We start from the raw sequence: 22,385 nt of genomic DNA on the forward strand, positions 1-22,385 counted from the left end.
GCTACCAGCTGCCTTCCCTAAAGACAGCTACTCCTGCTGCCTGGCTAAAAGGGAGCCTTTGGTAAGGAGCCTGGGAATGATTCTGTGCCACAAAGAATCTGCCCCATCGTAGCACACGCGGAGACTGGATGATGCAGGTGTTGCACTCGTTCCTTTCTCCTGTGGTGTGCACTTGGTAAGACTGCAGGACCAAACTGCAATTTAGGAAGCATTACATGAAAGCTGTTAGATGTTACCTGAAGGCTGTTTCTCTCCATTGTGTGGTGCGGAGGTTCCTGAGATGACAATATAGTGGTTGAAGCATTCCTGAGTCGCGTTCTCTAGCTCACAGAACAGGGGAAATGTTGAATTTGTTTTATCCCCGTTATTTAAAGTGGGGACCCCATGCCACTCTTAATGCATGCCATTACAACCCCGCACTGAATCTGTAATTATCAATCATCCCACGAGCTTTTGCAATGCACTTAGTGCAGTAGTATCTGTACTTCACAGATGTTAACGAGCTGATCCTCACAGCTCCCCTTCCGGGGAGGAAACTCCACTATGGGTGGGGGGTGACGCACAAAATGATAATCTGCGTTTCCTGGGAGGTTTGCTTGGGCTGCATGCTCGGCCCTGCTCCGAAGGCACCTCAGCTCAGCCTGAGTGAGTGAATCAAAACACCATTCCCAGGGCTTGGCTGCTGGGCTTAATAAGACCCTTTAGGTCTGGATTTCTTTCTTTTGAGAACGATTGGTGGGTTGATGGCAAAGGCAGGAGGAGCAGCTCGTCCAACTCCTGTGATGCAGGTCATGCAGTTTGACCCTGTGACTTTGGCAGCGTGCCGTGGCTGAGTGGGAGCGCTGCTTTGAACAGATCCGGCTGTGACAGCAGGCTGGTGGTGAACGTGTGAGAGCCCCGGTGAGCTATTCCAGCTGCGGGTCCTCTCTGCCCCCAGTTTCACAAGCCTGTACTTAAAATTCCACTTGAGCAGCTCTAGCTTCCATTTCTATCCATTGAACCTGACAGTATCAGAAGATGTCTCACTTCACGCATGCTTGTAGATCACGTGCAAGCAAGTCAACATCTAAAGTTCTTTTTGATACACTCGAGCTGAGTGAAGTCTCTTCCTGCGAGCAGAGCCAAGGCAAGATGTTTTGGCAGCTGGGTCCCTCTTCCTTTCCTCCCACCCTTCCTCTGGTTCTTCCCAGCCACGGCCATCTGCTCACGATGCCACCGTGGCCCTGCAGCCCCATTCCTGGGCAGCAGCAACATCTGGCAGGGCTTGGATGTATGTGCTGCTTGCTGGCAGCCCTTCCAGGCAGCCTGGGGAGATTTTTCCTCCTGCTCCCCTTTGCTACACGTCTGATTGTAGCTCATGTCTTCCTTTCCATCATATAATTTCTGTCTCTGCATGACCTCCCATTTGCCAACAACCTCTTATCGGTGTGGATGCAGCCAGATGATGGCCCACAGCTTCCCAGCACCACCTGTAGCACCACTGGGCGCAGACGTAACGTGGCTGCTGGCATTTATCCTCTTGCCTTTGAGCACAAACTGAGCTGCTTCTGGTGGTGCTGGGCTGCGTGTGCCCCATCTGCCCTGGGGGAGCACGGGTGGCTCAGGAGAGCCCTCCCCATGCTAGTGGTGCTGAGATGTTTTCTGCAGAATTGGGCAGCTGCTTTTCCCCATCTTCTGCTTAGTTTCAGCCTGGTCATGAGCTTCTCTTTAAGTGCCTTGCTATTATTGTTGTTCTGTTCCTTCCAGCCAGCAGATGGGACAAAAAAAATTACTTTGTCTCCTCCAACACAGATCTGCCAGAATGAAGTCTCTAGATCTTAAAACCTATTCTTCTTTTTTGCATTATCTTTAAATGTCCCTTTTGTCTCGCAGAAAGTGTTCCAAGCACATGTTCAGTCTGCGGATTTTTTTTCAACCGTACCCTGCAGCATTTCTGCTTTGTTGCAGAGCGCCGAGGAATGCTTTTGACTGGGCTCCCTGCTCAGCTGTGGGATTCTAGCTGGCTCTGTGCTGCTCCCAGCCAAGCACCAGTGAGCCTGGCTAGGACATGTGGGGCACCGAGATCCTTCTGTAGCTGAAGAGGTCTCACCTCGTTGGATGTGGATGGGACAGGGTCAATGCTGCTGTCTGTAGAGTGAAGAAACATGGTCTCTGGCTGGCACTGCATGCCTGTGTCCCCTCTGCTGGGGACCACAAGGTCGCCTCTGACCACTGGCTTGGGTCTGGCTGGTGCTTGGACTCTGTAGCTGAGATTTCTTGAGATTTACGTCTTACCAATCTGTAGTCTCCTGCTTTTTAGCACTCAGTGACATCAGGGTTGGAGCTGCCCATTGTAGGTGTTTCACTGTTACGAGTGGTTTCCAAGCCTTGCTCTTGTTTGTTTAGGGTATGTGTTACAAAGGGCTCCCTATGACCATCTTCCACATCTCGTCTGCTTCTACAAATTATATCTGGGTTTCTCAGTGGTCCTCAGGTCTGCAGACACCTGCACTTCTTTACAAGAAATCATGAGCTTCTCTGCTTTCTTCACCTAATGTTGGTTCATCCCAAAAGATAGCGTCTGATTTTCCTAATAGCTCCTTAAGAGTGGTGTGGGAAAAGATTCTTATCGTGAGAGACAATCTGAGAGATGGCTAATGGTCATGGATTACATCATCCTGGTTTCAACATGCCATTTCTGTCTGAGCTATTATTTCAAACTCGTTCTCACCCTATTTCTTCTTTTCCATACTTTCCAGCACCCTTGTCTGGGTAAAGCGGCTCTTACGAAAGAGTCATTCAGGTCAGAGCAGCCGTGGCATGCCACGCCACCCGTGTCACCTTCCTTAATTGTACCGAGGATCCCAGGGGGAACGGTACAGCTGTTTTTTCTTCCCCCGACTCAATAACAAATACATCGCTACCAGCTACAGAGAATGCCTTTAATCCTCTCAAGACCTTCTGAGGAGGATGCCACTTGCTTCAGAGGCTGTCCAAAATAGCTTTAATAATTTATTTGACATTCTCTTTTGTCTCACAGGATTATGTGGTAATGCACATGTAAGATTGTCCTGAAGTTCTCCAAAGATCCTTGGCAGATCCTGGACATCTCCAGAGGGGTTATTTGAAGGAGCCAAATTTCCCTGTTGGATTCTGATGACTTTTTTTCACCCTTTCTGTCCCTGAACTGTGGCTGCAGCTTATGAAAAATCTGGGCAGGACAGTTGCTCTGAGTCAGTGCCCCAGAGACAAAAGCTTCATATTTCAGTAGGAAGGTGCCTTCTCTTGGAGAATATATCAGTCCCTGTGGCTGTGTGTGTGTCTCCTGCATTTAGAATGGGATTCCTGAGATTTCTGCTATTCTTTCCAGCCCTGCGCTGGGCTTTGGCATCTTCCATTCCCTCGTGCTCTCTGTGGGAGGACGATGGAAAATGTCATCTCCCTTCTCTTATGTCCTTTGCATTCTTCCTGCTCTGAACTTAACCAGGTGGAGCAAGTCCCATCATTTTTATTACATCTATTCCTTCTTCCATTTGGAAGCACTTCAAAATTTTACCTTATTAAACCAAAACAAATGAACAGGGAAGAGCAGTTTTGGAGCCACCAGGCTTGGTCAGCTCCACAGCGATTGCTGAGACTTTTCAGAAAGGAGCCTACTGCAAACGGATGGGAGGAGACAGTTGTTATCTAGGACCTATAAATGAGCTTATGCAGGGGAGAAGATTCCTGCTGTCCCAGACAAGGGAGGATTTCCCAGCCCACCAGGCGATGCCACGTCCCTGCTCTGGGGCAGGAATGCTTTCCTCCATCAAGGCATCCCAGTGGGGCTGGCTCCCAGCTCTCACCTGTCTAGGCACATGCTCTGGCAGCTCTCTGGCATTAAAATGGGGAACTCTTCACCTGCACAGTGTTAGCTGCAAGGGGAGGTGTAGGTTACAGCCACTCAGCCCACGCAGGGGTTAGGTTCTTTGCTATTGCCTGGCGATGGCTGCAGATGCCAAAGTGTACCAGTCATCAGCAGCTATTCTTATCTGCACCATATCTAAGCACCCTTTCTTCAGTACCAAGTCTATTTGCCAAATAATAGGTTGTCATCCCCAAACTATTTGCGGGTTTGGGGCCAGGTCATTTAGCTTTGTTATTGGAAGAAGCTTAGAATCAAGTCTACAGCAGGGACAAGAGCATGGGTCCCGTCCCTTCTTCCTTTTCCAGCGTGTTGCTCCTCCAGAGAGGACATTGCTGAGAATGAAAGGTTGGATGAAGCTCCTTCAGGCTCCTTGTTTGCGTTTTCTGTAACACTTTGAAATACGCATTTGAACAGGGCTTGAGACCCATTGTCCTGTATTTGTTCAGACAGGTGCTCTGGAGCAGTTGCAGATGGTCCATGTGACATCTACAGGAGATGGAGAGGCAGCCAGCACCTGAGTTAGGTGCGTTTTGGTTGCCAAACCTGCTCACCACAGCCAGAACCCTGTCTGTTTTGTTAGCAAGGGTGCCGGAACAGGCAGCTCCCCTCCTCTGTTGCATTTTGCCCATGCCTGTCCCTGTGCTGTGTTGTGCTAGCACGGCTGTCCGGCTGGCTGCATGGCAAACTGGATGGGGGAGCGGAGCAGGTTGGTGTCCTGCTGGATTCCTTTCTGCTGTTTTGGCTACTGTGGGGCTCCTCTGGGAGCTGAACTTGCAGGAAGCAGGGCTTCTGCAGAGGGGCGATGAGCAGCCGGGTGAGGTCGGAGCTCAGATTTAGAATATGTCTAAACCAGAATAAGCAACGGAGAGTAAAAGCAGTAGACAACTAGGATCCCTCAGCAGTCCCAGACTATTTGTTGTTTTCAAAGAGCTGCTCCCTTAGAAAGCTCCTTTTGAAGTAATTTGACATGCCATTTCCAGCTCCTCTATGATCTAACTCGGTTATTTCCCCTTTATCTTTCTCCGAATGCACCTGAGCATCTCTATAAGCCTGCCTGCCTGCCAGCACCTCCTCCCATGTAGAGGGACCTGCATTAGTGTGGGATTTAAACTTAATGCCCGAGAAGCTTATGAACTCTCCTATTTGAGCTTCTTGAGGACTTCACACTGCATTTTTTTCTCATAAAAATAGCATGTGCCTGAGTTTGAAGGATCGGTCAGCTGTAGATCCCTCAAATGGAAAATCCCTCTTGTCAGCGTGAGATAGGGGATAAAGGATTCATTCCTGTCCCCAGTGAAATCAACGTGAGCTTTGCTATTGAGACAGGTCAAATGTCAGTCTCAGTTGTTCGCTCTTCCCCAGGATTTTATCCTTTGTGCTCTCACTATCAATGAATCTCTCTTCCTGTCTCCTTCCCACAAGCTCTCATCCATCCTGATTTGAAGTCACCTCCATTAAGTGGTTGTAACGCTAGCTCTTTGCTTTACTTGCAGAGAGGACACTCCATAAATCTAACATTAGTCATGGCATCTGGCGAGAGCTACCAAGGATAGGCTGCTTTGACTCAGAGGTTATCTAACCGTATCGGCCCCTGCGTTTGCCTTTCCTCTAAGGAAGTCAAGGCTCCCCGGCAGGATCTAGGGCTCATTTCATGTGAGCTGATGCAGCCCTGCAGCCTGCTCGGGGCCGGGGCCCACGTGGCCGCTGAGCGGTCAGCTCTGTGTCTGGGCTCCCTCTCCATCCCCCCTGCCTGCTCTGAGCAGCACAACGAGCTCCTGCAAGCACCTGCAGCCCCTTGTGTGCTTTGCTTGTTTCGCTGCCTGTGCGTGTTTGCTGTGCCTGGGGATCGTGGGGCTGCGGGCATGGGGCTTCCCAGATAGCCTGCAGCGGGTGAGCCAGCAAAAGTGCTACGAGTCAGGAATAAAGCAGCTCAGCTGGCACGTATGTGTGCCTCTGGTTCAGGCTGGCTGCAGCCATTTACTTATTCAGGTTGTAAAAAGCAAAATGGTCTTTTGTGGATGGCCGTCGTCCCTCTGCAGGGGGGAGGCTGGGGAATGGGATGGGAGAGAAAAGCAGGATGCTGGAGCTGCATGGGCACGGGTGCACAACAGCAGCAGTTCTCCATCGGTTATGTGACTGTGTCTGTTTTAAAATGCCCTCGATCGGAAGTGAACAAGCGAGGAGGCAGCGAGAGCAGGGAGAGGGTTAGGGTCTGATCTTTGCTCAGGGATGCGTCAGAACAGCATGTTGTGTTGTTTTATAGCTGCTGAGGAAAGAGAAGATGGAGTAGGGAATGTAAAATGACAGAGAGTGAGTAGACATGGTATTTGCCTGATGTATTTTGCTAGTAATTAGTATAACACCAATTAAACATAAGTCAACTTCTTTTTCTTCAGCGGTATAAGTTATTGCTTGAAAATATGCCAGCTAAAACCAAGATATTAAACTTTGAGGGATATGGAGATCTCTATTCCTTGAGGATCTCTAGATGAAATTACCCAGACAACAGGGATCTTGACAAAAGCAAGACGTATTATTATCTAGAAGGAAAATGAATAAAAGCAAAAGAAATTGTGTATTCCACGTCTAGCGTCTTGCTGCTCATTACACACTCAGGAAGGGGCACCCACAGAGATGCAGATACATCAGTGAGCGAAAGCAAATATCTCACTTTCCCGAAGACAAAGCTGCTTTGCCAGCATTGTTCCCCCCATTGTTTCCCTCGCTTGCCCGCCTTTGGGCTCTTCTCCACGGCACTTCTGCAGGCAAACCCTGCTGCCCGTATGCATTTTGCTTTTTTGTTCTCCCAGCCCTGTTTTCCCTCTCTGCTAACCCACGTCATGAGACTCGGGACGGCTTGCCTCTCGGTCACTTGGCACATAAACCTCCTTAATGATGATTAATAGCTTCTTCCTGAGGGTCAATTGCTGATCTTATACATCTCAAATTGCAGATGCTTTTGAGCTCTCTACCTGGCCAGGTCGGGGCTGCTCTTTCCAACAGGTTCGCTGCTGCTTTGCTCAGTGCTACACACTGATTTTTTTTACTGAACTGTAAGAGCGGCTGCTATTATCTTCTCCTCTTTGAAAAATAACCTGAACAAATCTTGCCCTTGGACCCATTCGGGAAGTTCTCATCCATCTCTGGTGGACCATGAAATCAAAATCTCCTCCTGATAGTCCTGCTGTTCCCTTGTGCCGTGCATTGGGGGTGTTGGAGCTGGCAAATCCCTTCGGCCAGCATGGCTGAAGTGTGAGATGAGGATGTATCCCTCAGGCCTTGCTAGGTGTAATCCTTGCTCCTTCGTTAAGCATGTGTTATTCATTCAGTGCCTGGCAGCCCTCCTTACAAGGGTGCAGGCTTTGTGGTGTCCGACCCGCAGCCAGCAAGCTGCAGCACCCAGGGGTGGGAAGGCTGGCATTCCCCCTCAGAGAGGAGATTGCCCTTCCCTTTCCCGCTCTCCCATGAGGCTGACTTTCTGCCATCCTAACAGCAGGCGTAGGGCAGAGCAGTTTCCATCAGTGTCAGATGAAGGCTGATGAATGTTTTTTTTCTTTCCCCAAACAAACCGCAGTCTGCTCTCTTTCCCATTCCTAAACCTCCCCGTTTTCAGAGATGAGCTGATGTCCTCCCGTGCTTGCTCACCTTTAGCAAGCTGCAGTGGCGTTGACGCCTCCTATTTTTCCAGGAGATGAGATCTCCCCAGTCACGGCCATCAGCTGCAAAGCTCCCCGTGCCTCCGTGGGGAATCATGCCAGCACGATGGCAAGCCGTTTAATTCAGAATCGTTAACCACCTGGGCTGATTCCTTGGCAGGAATTTTGGCTGCACTGCGGGAGGATTTGGCCAGTGTGCGCGCTGCTTCTGCCGTGTGCCAGCCACAAAAATCTTTACCATTTACCATCCGCTGCGGACTTCCAACCTGTGAGCGCGTGGCTGTTGGGGAGCGAAGGACGTGCGTTTTCAGCCGGCCTCAGTGCCTGGTTCGCGCTCTCCCCCAGGGGCTGCTCCTCACCTTCCAGCAGCTGGCAGCCTGACACCCTCCTCTGGTGCTGGGGTGTTCCTCCTGGTTTCTTGGCTGTGTTTTCAGGGAGGGCTATTTGTTTGTGGTTGAGCACACCCTACCCCATCGTCTCCTCGTTCCAAACCCTTTCTCATTTTCGCTGTGGTAGCCCCCAGCTGAAGCCGTGTGCGGGGTCTCAGCTTCAGGGCCGTGTCCCTGCCTTAATGCTCACCCAAACTGGTGCATGCCGCATTTCACCTGCGTTGGGCTCTCAGGCTGGACGTGGTGCTGGGTGCCCACACCCTGTGGTGCACAAGAGCATCAGGCTGGGTCTGGTGCCCATTCCTTGGCCCTCCAAATGCCCACTGCTCGCTGCTGGAGCCCTGCAGGGACCTGCTCTCTGCATTTCTCCCTCCTCGGGGTCTGCGATACTGTGCAGGCAACCAGCAGGCTGTTACAGGCAGACTGCAAAAAAGGTGAAACAACAGGAGCCTGTGCTCTCTTTGCTCTTAAGCATCCCAGGAAAGATCCTGGAAAGGAAACAAAGCACCAGCACACAAATCTATGCTGCTGATTCCTCTCCAAGCTTCCTTGGGGTTTAGGCTTGAGCCCCTGCCAGGGGCGGCTTCTCCTCCTCCCACTGCTCCGCGTCTCCCCCTTGTGCTCTGGGGTTCCTTTGTCTGCAGCCCCCCCGGCTGAGGCCAGCCCTTTTCATAAAGTTGTGATTTCTTTTGTCACTTAAACACCTATGTGACTTCAAAGGCCTTGAGCAGCGCTTTGCTGCGTGGCTCCTGGCCCCCCTGCAAGAACAATTTCCCCTGATTCATTGTCCTGCTAGTGAAAGATTATTAAATTGTTGATGGAGCTTAACAATGGTTTTGTTCAAAGGCAGACACGTATGCCAGTTCTTTTCTCCTTGACACAAGAGCCGCAATACAAGCGTACAATGAAAGGCAGCCACCGAGGAGCAAGCGCTGAGCGCTCGTAAAGCCGGCGTGGTGTCCCACGTCCTGGTGCACCTCGCGGTCACCTCCTGGGCTGGCATGCGGCTGTCCAACGCCAGCCTCTAGGTGAGGTCCAAAACCCACTGCAAAAAGACTTTTTTTTTTTTTTCCTGTATTAATTCTCACTCATACGCTTAGGGGGCTGGGAGGGCCGAGGAGTCAGGAGGCGAGCAGCGGTGGAAGGAGCACGGCACGGTCACCCCCTTCCTCCCCTCGGAGTGTGCCGGGCGCGCGCCCGCGTCTCCCCTCACAACCTGCGGTGGGGATCATTATACAGACCGCGCAGCCCCGGGCTGCCTGACATTTTGCATTATACAGACTTATTTCCAATTGCTTATCACTTCAGCAGATTTCCAACACTAAAGCTTAAATTTTCCATGCTGGGTTTCCCTCAGGTTGATTTCTTTTTCTTTCTTTCTTAAGTTTTAGCTAAGGCATTCCAGCTGTTTTCTGAGAACAAGACATGCTGTCTCAGCCGTGCTAACAAACTGGTTATAAAAATTTCCTTTCAAGACACATTAGCTTAACTATGCTTTGGAAGAGAGAGGTGTGGAATTTGGCACAGAAGCTGTCAGCATCGGCTGGGGGTTGTTTACCCCAAAAGGCTGAGGTTTGCACCGAAGGGATGCCAGCACCTACCCCCCGCATAGCTGCGCCCACACGCACTGGTGCAGCCTTCAAGCAGCACGTGGGGGGGGGGGGGTCACAGTTTTTTTCTGGGGGGCTGGTGCTGCATGGCATGGGCTGCTGCTTGCCTGGAGTGGGGCTGAGAGCAGCTTGCCCAAAGGGACTGCCCTTCTGTCGGCTTCTCCCTTTTTTTGGCATTCCCAGGGCATGTCTCCTGCCCTTCTCCCGCTTCCCACCGAGGCTGCCGCAAGCTCCAGTGCGCTCCCTGATGAGCTGCTGCCAGGAAGGGAAGCACGGCTGCAGCTTTAATTAAATGATAAGGGCAGAGCCCCGGAAGTGGGGAGATAAGTGCAGCGGTGTCTGCCACCGCACTTGCCTGGGCTCTTTCTAATTAGCTCACAGAAGCTCCGATGAGGAGAGTTAACCCTTAGAGGGAGGCTGGCTGCAGTGGCAGGAGGGTGCCAAGGCTGGCCCCAGGGGTGGGATGCTGCAGTTCCCATGGGAGCTGGGGGGGACCCCTGTGTGTCCCCCACGCCGTGCCACAGCAGCAGGGTTAGACCTCCGCCTTTCACAGGCAAAGTAAAGCTCTGGGATTAGCCGGCCAGGTTCCTTCTGTCTGAAGCATTTGCTGCTTTAACACATCCTGTGCCTGGTGGGTGGCCTGGGGCTGCCATGCTGCTGCGCTCGTCCCCTCCTGGGGACAGTGGCAGGGGTGCGGGGCACGATCCTGCCGCAGGAGCCATGGGAGAGGTCTGTGGGAGCTCTGGGAGGGGAGGAAGGAGATGGGGTAAGAGGACTGCTGTATGTGGGGAGATGTCAGCAACCCATAATAATAAGGACCGGGAGCTTGCCGGGGCCTGGTGCTACAACAACATAGCCTCTGCTCTGCTGCTGTTCACCCAGACACGGGGCTGCAGAGCGCATTGCTTCAGAGGGCCAGCGAAGGGCTCCTCGGCTGTAGGGCAGCAGGTAGCTGGAGCTCTTGGTGGCCTGGCTCCTTCTGGTCACCTTGTCCCATCAGCTGGAGCCCCTGGACCGTGCTTCCACGCGTCCCCAGAGAGCCCTGGTGGGACAGGGGGACAGGTCAGCCCCACGGACACAGGCTGGGGAGCATCTGGGAAGAATCCTGTGCGCAGGAGGCGTTGGCAAAGGCGAGGTGGGAATGTGCACGCAGCATTTGTGTCGGTATTTGGGCAGCAGGAATGCGCACACGAGGCATGCATGAGCTGACAGCCCCTGGGGACGGCAGGTGTTGTTCCTGTGCGGATTTACATAACCATCGTTAGCTCCAGCTAGAGAGGACAATGCAAAAGGCAGAAGGGGAAGAGTGGCTGAGGAACCAGCTGGGAGCTCCTTGTCCAGACCTCTGTGTGCTCCAGAAGGTGTTACAGGGGCTGGTGCTCCCCTGGGTACTGCAGGGGCGAACGATGAGACCAGGAAGGTGATTTGGGTACGGCACGGTTTGGTTTGGTTACTGCGTGGCTGCCCGACCTTCCGGGTGGTCTTTTGTTGAAGGCCTGTCTTTTGTAGGAGCCGTGAGGAGTTCCTGGCTGTCCAGAGGACAGTGTTTGGGTGTTATAGGCAGTGGGGTTTCATCTCAGAGGGAGACTTGTCACTCTGTTTTATAGAGCACAGGTGAGGAGGGGTGCCCAGTAATGCCCATTATTGGACCCTTTACGTTGTTTGGAGTTTTGGCAAACCTGAATGACAAGGAAATGGTTTTTCATGGTGGATGTCTGTGGCTTACCAAGTATTTTGAAAAGTGTTGTTGAAACCTGCCCAGATATCTTGCTTCCAAAAGGAGATAGGAAAGGAAATGGCTGGGCTTACTCCATAGTAAAAGAATCCCGCTGCCCCCCAGCCCCAAGCTTTGAAGATGCAATTTGCTGTGATTTCCTGACCCTTTCATTGTGCCTTCTCCGGTTTCCACAGCCCGTGGGGTGGAGTCTCACTGGCAAAGGCTCTTGCCCCTCCCCAAAAAGCCCAGTGCATCTCCCAGGTTTTCCTGTCCCTTCCCCTGCAGCCCCAAAGGACCCCAGGGAAAATATTTTCCACCAGACAGTGCCTCTGGTCTGCCTCGCGAAGCAGACTTTCAAGAAATGAATTAAGACTGCAGGGACAATCCTAATTTTGGCATTTCCTAACCTTTGAACCCCCTAATCCTATTAAGGTAGTTCTTAATGTAATTATTCTGTAATTTAATGTAATAATTCTGCTTTTTATAGCCCAGAGAAGGTTGAAGCCCCGTGGTGCCAGGGTAGGAGATCATCCAGGCAGCACCACAAGTGCAGAATCTGTTACAGGGGATGGGATTTGCTTCCCTGAGTACTGCAGGGTTTGCGGTGAAGTCGGGGGGCCGGTGATTTTGGAGATCTTCCTCTGAGCCTCAGGAGCATGATCAGAACCCAGAGCCTTCGGTCTGGATGCTCCCGGTGCCAGCGGTGCGACCCGCATCCCATTGCCGCGGCGATGGCTGCGGGATGCTCGTGTGTCACAGCCACCCGCGGGCTGCAGGTGCAGCGGCGGTGGGGACGTGGCCCCTCCAGCCCCAGCAGCAAGGGAAGGAGGTGGAAGATGTCCCCTGGGAGCCTGGGCTCGGGCCCTCACTGCCGAGGCCTGTGACAAAGCGTTTTAGCGTTACGCTACCTGTGCCGGTGATGCTGAGGCTGGTGGGTGCATCTGTCCCCATTAATTACACGCTGGTTCTGCTGTGATACCCTTGGCAGGATCTGGGAAGTCGTTTGCTTCGGTGCTGCAGTTAGTATATGCTGCTGTAATATACTCCAGGGGCCATGGTTTGATCTGTGTGTGCATCTGGGGGCTGACAGGCCATTAACTTTGGAGCGAGCTGTCTGCACTGGTGTTTAGACACCATTGTTCAGCGTTAGGGGAGCGCTGCTCGCTGCTGCAGGGTCTGGGGGAGAAGGCTGCGTGCGCTGTATCTGTTGACTTTGGTGCCCAGGAGAGATCCACCTGCGTGCTGACATCAGAGCCGGATCTTTCTCAGTATTTATTGCGAGCGCTGGTGATGCTCACCATGGCCCAGGATCTGTAGGTGTGGCGTGGAGCTGCAGTAACCACCTTGATGGGCACTGTAGGGTCGCGCCCAGACACCGGCAGCCATCTGTCTGTGCGCTGTCACGACGGTGTTAAGTTTGGAAAGCCATCTGCCTGGGTGTTGTCGTGCTAGAATTGGTCCCCGAAGCCGTCTGTCTGGGTGTTGTAGTGCGAGGAGTGGTCCTGCAAACCGTCTGCCCGGGTGTTGTGGGGATGGCATGAGCTCATTCTAGGAAAAATAGGGACTGACGTGGACGGCGGGGAGCGCGCTGCTTGTGCGCTCAGCTTCTGATATTTCTCTGCTCATTGATCTCTGGAGCATCGCTGTGGAAATGGGCATCGGTCCAGCCGCCTTCCCCAAGGCCTGGAAAGAGAAATTGGTGTCACGCTGGTGCTGCTCTGGAGGTATAGGGCTTGTGCTGGTGGCCACGTGCAGCGTGGGAATCAGGGACCAGAGGGGGTTGGTGGGGGACTGCAGGAGGTGAGCTTGGTGCTCCGGTCCCCCCGTGTCCAGAAGGCGAGCATCCACTTGTCGTGCCCACCTCGTCTGGGGGGCCTTGAAGGGGAGGACCTGGTGTCGGGGCTCTGCAAAGCAGCGCGGGGCTCCGCAGCCACCTGCAGCACGGCTCCCCCCTCCCAAAAGCTCTCTGAAGGGGAAGGGGCACTGGGGCAGAGCCCCTGAGCTCCTGCGCACCAAAGAAAGCTCACGCCAAGTCAGGGGACGAGCAGGGGACGGGCTGTTGAGCACCTCCTGCTGCCAGAGGTGCGGGAGAAAGGCACGGAGGAGGGTGCGTCGAGGGGAGGGATGGTGCAGGGGACGCATCCCTGCAGGACCGGGGTGTGAAGACATGGAGAGCACTGGGGCCGCAGCATACAAAACCAGGATTTTGGGGCGCGCTACCCAACCGGCTGCACTGTGAGGGAGCAGCCCATGCAGCAGTGGTGCCTGGAGCAAGCGGCACGGCAGGGGGAGAGGTATCTGGAGGGAACAGTGCTGTGAAACGTGGCACCTGGGGGACGTGGTGGCACCGCGGGGGACCGGTACCTGTAGTGTAGGCATCAGCGCTGTGGGGGAACGGTGCTCGCCGGGAGCGGCACGGAGAGGGGATGGCACCTGTAGGGGGGAACGCGGCAGGGGAGTGCTGCCTGGAGGTAGGCTCCTGTAGGGGAGTGGTGCCTGGGGAGAGCAGGAGAATGGTACCTGGCAGCGGGAGCGTGCGGGGGAATGGGGCCTGCTGGGGGAAGCCTGCAGGTGCTGGTGTCTGTAGGTGCGAGAGCTTTGGGGGTGGGACATGGAGGGAGTGATGGTTCAGGAATGGCCCCAGTGAGCTAGGGTGGAGCTGGGGAATGGCACCAATTTGAGGGAGGTGTGCTGTAGGGAGCTGTGGGAGAGAGCAACACCAGGGAGGAGCTGTTTCCATGGCAGGGACACGGGCAGGGAGGACGGTCCTGCTGGGACAGGGTGCCATGGAAGGTCACCACCATAAGGGACGTCCCAGCAATGCTCTGCAGAGCCCCGAGGGCTCGGTGCAGGAGGAGTGGTGTTGCCAGATGTCCGCACCAGGGAGCGGAGTTGGTGAAGCAGCCCATGCTAGGAGCAGTGTCCTGCCTCGGCCAAAAGCCAGCAGTTTGGAGAGCAATTCCTGGCTTCCCCATCCCAGGTGGGATGGCCTGGGAGAAGAGCAGTGCTGTTGGGTTCTGAGTGGGGGGGGCTGGTTGAAGTTAGGGTCTGATGTTCTCCATGCCGTCAGGTAGGGAAGACAAGTCTTTCCGATCTAACACTTCAGGAATGCGTCCTGCTTTGCCTCCCAGCTGCTCTCCCAATCTCCCCGTAGCCCTGAGCCTCCCCGCTCCCTCCTCGCATGCTCTGCTTCCCTCTTGCCCCTCCTGGGCTTCTCTGCATCCTCTGCTGTGCCCTGCTGTCTCACACCCCCAGCCCCATGTTCCTCCTTCCCAGAGCTGCTCCTCTGCATCCCCTCGCCCCTAAATACCTGTCCCTGTGTGCTGCAGCATCCCCGCTCCCCCAGCCCTGAGCACCGTGCTTATGGTACTGATGATGTCTGACACGAGTGGAAGAACCAAACCAGAGCGTGCACGTTGGAGATGGTGGCAAAAAGCTGTGGTCCGGGCTGGCTGTCAGCCTGTGCTTGAAGATACCTGGCTTGTAGTGGGCGAGGGAGCCCCAGCCCATCTACTGCAGGAGATGGAAGTGCCTGCTGAGTGATGCTGCCTGCTTTTGTCTCCTGTCTAATGGCACTCAAGTGCACTGTTGAAATCTCCCATGAAGAGCAATAACACTACTAGAGGAGCCCTTGCAAGTGGGATATAGAGAGATAATTAGCAGCGGCACCAATATGTGCCTCTAAGGAGACCGCCCGGCACAAGACTCCTTCCAAAAGAGCAGAGGTGCCCTGGATGCCGGGAGAAGAGGGGGGAGAACAGGGCTGCTGCTCAGGGAGCTTCCCCTCCTCCAGCCAGGGCCGGACCCAGAGCATCTCTGAATGCATGTCCCATAAAGCCCCCTTTTCATCTGAAAAGTTCAAAGGGATGCGACTTTTACTGCCCCGGCTCATTCCTATGCAATGAGGCCGAGCAGCCCCCAGGCAACCGGAGAGAGCCAAGCAATAGAAAGGGGGGAACCAGTGGGCTGCAGATGCCCAAACAAGCACGCATCCCTCGGGGCAGGGACGTTCAGCCTTCTGGCACGGAGATGCTGATAACAGGATGGGCTGACCCCTCTGGCGTGCAGTGAACAGGCAAAGCTCTGGGAAACAGCGTCTGCATGGACCTCGCACCCAGAATCGGCCCTTTGTGGGCAGGATTCCCACCGGCGCTTACCCCCAAAGATTTGTGCTTGCCTGTGGTGGCACATTGAACTCCAGCCCACCGGCATGTGCTGAGAATTAGGCCGTGGGGTCGTGTTTGCTGTAAATTGGGGCTATTCAGGAATTGCACCCTGCCCCGTTCCCGGGCTCTGGAAGCGGAGCTGGTTGTGCTCGCGGCACATAATGCGCTCCTTTAGCGGAGAGCGCGGGTGCCAGCATCTCACTGCAAGAGACAACGCTGGAAAACGGCTTTCGTGCCAGAAACAGACAATGGGAAAAGCAGAATAAAAGACCCTGAACACCGAGTTCCTGCTTGACCCTGCGATTTCTCAGCTGCTATTGGTGCAAGGAAATCTCCATAGCTTTGTTCCCTGGAGAGGTGGCTTTATTTCAGCCCTGCCCTCGGCAGAGCACCTTCCCTCGGAGCAGGAAGTGGGGGCACCCAGGACTCCCCATTGCATGAGTGAGCAGCACCCAGGCTTTCTGGATGTGGAAATGATGACCAGCTGTCCAAATTTTGCGTTGGGAAAGGAGATGACAGGAGACGGAGACGTTGCTTCTTGAACAGAAGCGAAAGGCAACACAACGTGGCCAGCGGCTACCAGAGCATCCTGTTAGTCCTGAGAGGTGAAAACTGAGGTATCCCACCTCTGGCTTTGAGTGTTTCTCTCTACCTGTGGCTCAGAAAAATAAATGAGGCAACTCTGCATGTGCTCAGGGTAGGACAGTTCGTCCATGGCCCTGAGAATGATCCCAAAGCCCTGCGCTGGCAAGCTGAGCTCTCACGGTGGCATGTGGGGGCACCTTGGTCCCCGTGATGCTTGGTCCCCTGCTGTTGCACCCTGCAGCATGAGCATGGCTGTCCCCTGCGCGCGGGTTCCTTTGCGTGTGCCCACCTGAGCGCCCACGGAAGCACATCCAGTTGGGTCGTAGCAGTGTGCCTGTGCGCACATCTGCCTGCAGGGCTTGGGCCACCACGAGCCGGGTGGCCACAGGCTCTGTGAGCCCTGCAAGGGCCAGCTGAGAGGCTAGGGTGAGGCTGGAGAAACCAGTGAGAGCTTGGCACCGGTGGCCAAGCAGCCTGGAGGAGGCTGGAGCGGGGCCAGGAGAGGCCAAGGGACTCCTTGGAGGCAGTGGGTACCGAGAGGACATTTTGGGGCTTGGTGCAATGCAACGGGGAGGGCTGGTGGAGGCTGGGGCTGTGCACTGATGTGACCCTCTCGTCCTTTTTCTGCTCCTCATTAGAGTCCCCTGAGCGGAGCAGGCTGTGAAGGGGGTCTGCACGGAGGTATGTCCTTGTGGCGTCTGCCAGGATATCACAGCTAACACGTGCGCCAGCGGACGGGACAATTTGGGATGCAGTGGGGGTTGTTTTAGGGCAAGATACGTTCCCACACTGGTTCACTGCTAACCGTGCCCCCTCGTCCATGCCTGTCCCTTTAGCTCTCACTTCTGACCCTTTCCAACCGTTCCCAGCATTGTACAGAGCCTTCTCCTCGTTGCAGCCATGGTGGTGCCTGTGTGTGAAGGCTGTGCAGGGTGACTTGGGGACACACGTGTCCTCGAGCCCCAGGCTGGTGGCAGGAGGGATGTGCTGCAGGGACAGAGCCTCAGCACGCTACAAAGGGCTCTGGTTTGCTCCCTCCCAGGGCCAGGGGTCCTGAGCAGCCTGCGCTTCTGTCCCAGCATCGGCACCAGCCTTGAGCGGCCAGCAGGCGCCTGTGGCAGTGAAGTGTCCTGGCGGTGGCAGAGGGGGGGTTGTGTGGTGCCCCGAGGGGGCTGATGGCAAGGGATGGCTTGTGTCCGGGACGGCTCCTGAAGGGTCGCTCACCTCCGCCTGGAAATGCCACACTGGGGCCTCTGCAGACCTGTGAAGGGCACTCCCTGTGGCCAGGACATGTGGCCAGGGCACAGCAAGGCCTCGAAATGTCTGGGATGGAGAGTGGCCGGTGCCTGAGGACACCAGCCCACGACACGGTGCAGCTGGTGGCCACTTTCCAGCAAGCAGGGAGCTATGATGCCCTCAGATATCCAGCGCTCTCACGGGCGGGTGTTTGGCACAGAGAAGTTTGGACACACCTGGGACAGGGATCCACGGGTATCAGAAACGTCCAGCCACTCTAGGGTGGCCGTGGGCTCGCCCAGGTGTGCTTTGCCATGTTCTCAGACTCTGGGAGACCAGGAGAGGTCCGAGGACCTCTGGCTGGTTTCGGGGAGGAACCTCCAATTGGTACTTAGGCTGGCCGGTGGCAAGCAGGGCAGGATGGCCCATGGCTGGTGCTCAGGAGACCTGGCTGTACCTCAAGGCAGTGAAAAGCCTGGCTGTGTTTGGGGCAGTTCTCTGAGGACTCCTGTCCATGCATGATGAAGCTTTTGGGGTGTCCAAGGGTGCGGGACCAGGGGGATTCCTGGGCCCTAGGGTGGGCGCAGGGAGCTCTGCCTCGCTGTTGTCCCACCTGCACCCACTGCAGGGATTTATTGTCCGTGGGGAGCTGGGCTGAGCTTGGCAGGAGGCATCGGCTGCCAGGAGCCTTGGGCTCCCCACCCAGCTCTGCCTCCATTCCCCGGGTGGCCGCGTGTCTGTCCGTCCCCGTCCCCCCGCTGCAGGAGGGCAGAGGCCTCCCAGCCCTGATCCTCCTCCCAAGGGGTCGCGGGGTCCCTCTCTGGCCTGGGAGCCCGGCCCTCTTGGTCACCCCATGGGTGCCGGGGGGACCTCCAGCCTCACCCCACCGACCTGGCGGGTCCCGGCCGTGCCTAACAATGCTCTCCCTTGCTTCTTGCAGATCTCCGGCCTCTGCCCGATGTAGCCATGACTGGGACCTGTACCCGGGAGTGCACGGAGTTCGGCCACTCCGACACCTGCTGGATGCCCGGCCAATCCTCCCCCAGCCGCAGGCCCAAGAACGCCCTCAAACTCTCCACTTTTGTGCCTTACCAAGACAGAGGGAGTCAAGAGCAAGTCGGGAATGGCAGCCCCAGACTCTCAGAAGAGCGCAGCACCAAAATGGCCAACCTCCGCCTGCTCCCCACGTACAGTGCCTTCTCCAATAGTAGCCATGAGCCCTGCAAGGACTCTCCCATGGAGGAAATTCCTCTCACCCAGACCTCGGACTTCCAGCCAGCCACCACCCCCTCGTCCCAGACCACCAAGAGGGAGATATACCTGTGAGGCTGGCCCGAGGGGCCAGGAGCAGACGTGCTTCTGAGGCCAGCGTCCAGAGGAACATTTGAAACTTCGATGCTTTACAGGCTCCTGTGGCCGGGTCTCCTCCGGGTGGTGGTTGAGGTGCCCAGGGGCTGTGAGGACAGCAGGGCAGGGCAAGGCAGGGATGGAAGGAGCGCCTTTATAACCCATTTTCCGGGGCGGGTGGGAGGGGTGAAGGCATCCAAAACCCGATTTCTGAGCACTTGCGGGTGCGTGCCTCTGAACTGCGTGGTCGGGGAGGGCTGGGCAGGCTCCTGGTGCGGAGGGCATGGCCGGGGAGAAGGGCTGACGTACCAAAGGTCCGCGCAGAGCTGGTGGAGTTCCTGGGGCTTAGGACGAGGGGTGTCCCCGCGCACAGGGAGCGAGCTGCCCGGCTCTTTGCTGTAGACTCCTGTAAATACGAACCTTAGGAATGACATTCAAGTCCTGCCTGATCGAAACTTTTTATTGTCCTTGAAACAAAAGACATTTAAACGAACACACACACACACAATCCCAATCCACAGGGAGCAAGTTCCAGCTTTGAATGGTTTGCTGCGTGGAAGAGCCCGCGGGAGCGCAGCGTCCGGCCCACACTCGTGTTCTATATTGTAAATAGAGATGTGACCAGTCCCTGAAACAGCAGCTGGGGAGCTGGAGGAGAGGGGCAGCCCTAGCCGGACTGTAGGGACTTGACTATTTTTCAGCCTGGATCTCTTTCGGAACGTTGTCACTGTGCCCACAAGCTGCAGGGTCCCTAGGGACTGCCCGGTGCCGTAGGTGGGGGCCGCGCTGGGGGTGTCCCTGGTGGCCCTGCGCCCGATGGCCGGAGGAGGGACGGGGAAGTCCCCAGGCAAGGGACCGGCTGGGTCCGGAGAAGCCCTCAGTCCCACTCCGCTGGCAGGGAGGTCGGCATCGGCTGTGGCGTCTCAGCCCATCGCCTTGTGCCTCCTGCGGGGCCGGGGATGCCAGTGGGGCCGGCTGTGCCATGCCTTCGACCTCCGTCCTGTCCGCCTGTAAGCCACCATTGCCTTCGTCAGGAGGAGCGTTGTCTCAGGGTCACGCCGGGGGCCACCACGCCCCTGCCCGCTGGTGTCCCACCGCCCTTAGGCCACAGGGCCGCTCTCACGGGCTCCAGCTTTCTCTTCCATTGTCCGGTCCCCGCTGCCCCCGGCTCCCCTGCAGGGTACCCAAGCGGGTGACACCGCGCAGGCGGCGGGGACGGCGCTCCCGGAGATGCGCACGCCGGAGCGGGGATGCCCAGGTGGTGCGTCCCTGAGCACCTCCGCCTGTTTTTTGGGTGACCCCAGCAGGAGGGCTCTGGGGGACTCACGCCTCATTCCTGGGTCACCCTTCCCCCGTCCCCCCCTCCCCGCTGGGACGTGGGGACGGGCTGTGCTGCACCCTTGTTCTTCCCGTACTTGCGCGTCGGTCGTCTTCATCTCTGGGATCTTCCTTAGGGAGCAAGGCCAGTGGTAGCTGCAGGACGGTTTCCCCCGCTGCTCACCCTCGGTCCGTGCACGGGGAGAGGCCAGGGCTCTTCTCACCAATGGCTCGACCAGCACGGGGTGGGGACACCGCAGGGACACGGCGCCCCAGCGCCGCCCCACCGGCTGCTGCGGCCAGCGGGCTGCCCTGCCGGCGCTGCAGTGCCTGTTGGGGACCCCCTGCCCACCTCCCAACTCCAGCAGCCCCTCTCTGAGCAGCTCCTCTCCCTTTGCTTGGGCAGCGGTGGCAGGATGCGGCCAGCTCCCAGTGACCTGCGGGGCTGCGCGGCCCCAGCCCTGCTCCTCACCTGCCCCGGGGACCTCAGGGTGCCACCCGGAGGGGGCAGGACCCTCCTCCCGGCCCCCCGCTGCTGCTCCCCACCCGCCGGCCGGTGGCCCCGTGGGGCAGGCGCCTCGCTCCAGGTGGCCGTCCGTCCAGGCGTCCCTGCTCTACCCGCGGCCACGCAGTGGGGCCACGCTCTCCTGGCCTGGCTGCCTGAGCAGGTCACGCTCCTGAACTTGTTTTTAATTGTAGCTCTGTAGTTTCAGGGCCTAACTGGGCAGAATGTGCAATTTGGCCGCGCTGGCCAGGATCTCTGACTCCACTGCCAACTCGACTGCTCACGCCTCCCCGCGGCTCCGGCGGCGGCAGTGTCCGGTGCCCCTCTTGGGGACCCCCCGGCAGACCCAGATCAGAGGGGTGCTTGTCCAAGACCAGCTTCCCCTGGCTGCTGCCTGCGGGTGGGCTCCCTACCTTCTGCTCGGGGCCACCAGCAGGACCCCGAAGCTCCAAGCCCTGTGGCTGGGGTTGCTGTCTTGTCTCCTGGAGCGCCTGGCGATGTTCTCGGTGCGAGCGTGTTGCAAAGGGGGGGGTGAGTGCAGAGGGGACAGGTTCCCGGGGACCCATGGGGTTGGGAGGGATGGGAGCCGTGGGGATGGGAGCCGTGGGGATGGGAGGGATGGATGACATGGGGATTCGTGCCTTGGGGATGGGAGCCAAGGGCATGGGAGGGATGGGAGCCGTGGGGATGGATGTCATGGGGATGGGAGGGATGGAAGCCATGGGGGTGGGTGACATGGGAATGGGAGCCATGGGATTGGAGGAATAAGGGGTGACGAGTTTGGGTGGGCGCTCAGAGGGGTGTTGGGGCTGGGTCTTTGGAGGGGAGCACAGTGGGGTGGTGGAGAGGGGATGGGCATCTTGGGGGGGGTGAGGGCAGGTGTATGGGGAGGAACAGAGGGGGCAGAGGGAGCGGGTCCTCCATGGGTTGCCAAAGGGGGGCAGCAGATCCGTGGGGAGGAGAAAATACTGGGCATTGGTGCTGGGATGGGGCAATGGGGGGGGGGTGAAGATGATGGTGTCACTGGGGACCAGTCTTGGGGGGGTGAGGGGGTTGTACGAAGAAGAGGTGCTGTTGGAAAGAAGCTCATTTGCACAATTATAAGCCAGAAGGATAAAGCCTCCGTGCACGTGGGGGAACGCTCCCCACGGGCTCCAGCCTAGACAAGCACAGGGAAGAGGAGGGGGTTGGATGCCTCTGCGGGGGGGTTCACCGTATCTCACACTGCACTAGGACAAGCCAGGGGTAAAACCAAAGGTGGGAGCCAGGGAGCAGGCGGGCTGCGTGGGAAGGATCTAAGCGACCCCTTTGTAGCTCTTCAGTGTTGGTTCTATTTATACGAGATTTCATTTCCTTGCTTGTGATGCCTTGTTTTTTGTACAGTTTTATGTACATGCAGGTGTAGCTTTTCTAAAGGAGAAATCCTATGGCAGAGTAAAGTACCCAACTATTTTTCAGATGGTGACCTATGTCTAAGGCAACGCCTCTTGCTAAGGTTGTATTGCTCTCAATGTGTGATGCATTTCCCTGTGCGGGGAAGGCTTTTGGCCTTGGGCTTGGTTTTCCCCGGGCGCTGTGAGCACAATTGATTCCCTTGTAACTTTCTGTTCAGAGCAGTGAGCATGACACCGTCGTGATCCCCTTTCCGTTCTCTCCTGTTCTGTTTGTTTGCTGAGCTGTCAGATGACCAACTCCATTGTAATTAGCCCTTCCTAAAGCTTTACAATAAAAGTGTGAAAACCCGGGTGCCTGTGCCTGGCAGCTTCTTCCCACACCTCGCCTCCCCACAGGAGAGGGCACGTGCGGGCGGCGGACAGCCTCTGTGGCTCCCACCTCCATCGCTGCTCCTTGGGGACCATTTCTCACCCTTTCACCACCTCCTCCACCAAGCAGGTGGTTTAGGTCCTTTAGACCCACACAAAACATCTGCACCACCCCAAACTAGGACACTGCCAGGCTCCCACGGCTGGC

General features: G+C 56.4%; 1 protein-coding gene across 1 annotated transcript in view; it reads left to right on the forward strand.

The window, feature by feature from the left end:
* Nucleotides 1–22,159, forward strand: part of PCDH1 (protocadherin 1) — a 48,234-nt gene extending 26,075 nt beyond the window's left edge. The window contains 1 exon segment of the mRNA XM_040573410.1: nucleotides 18,186–22,159. Within this exon segment, the coding sequence (XP_040429344.1) occupies nucleotides 18,186–18,571 (386 nt within the window). The 3' untranslated portion in view covers nucleotides 18,572–22,159.
* The last annotated feature ends 226 nt before the right edge of the window (nucleotides 22,160–22,385 follow it).

The sequence above is a fragment of the Cygnus olor genome, chromosome 14, assembly GCF_009769625.2.
Source record: "Cygnus olor isolate bCygOlo1 chromosome 14, bCygOlo1.pri.v2, whole genome shotgun sequence".
Classification (NCBI taxonomy): Eukaryota; Metazoa; Chordata; class Aves; order Anseriformes; family Anatidae; genus Cygnus; species Cygnus olor.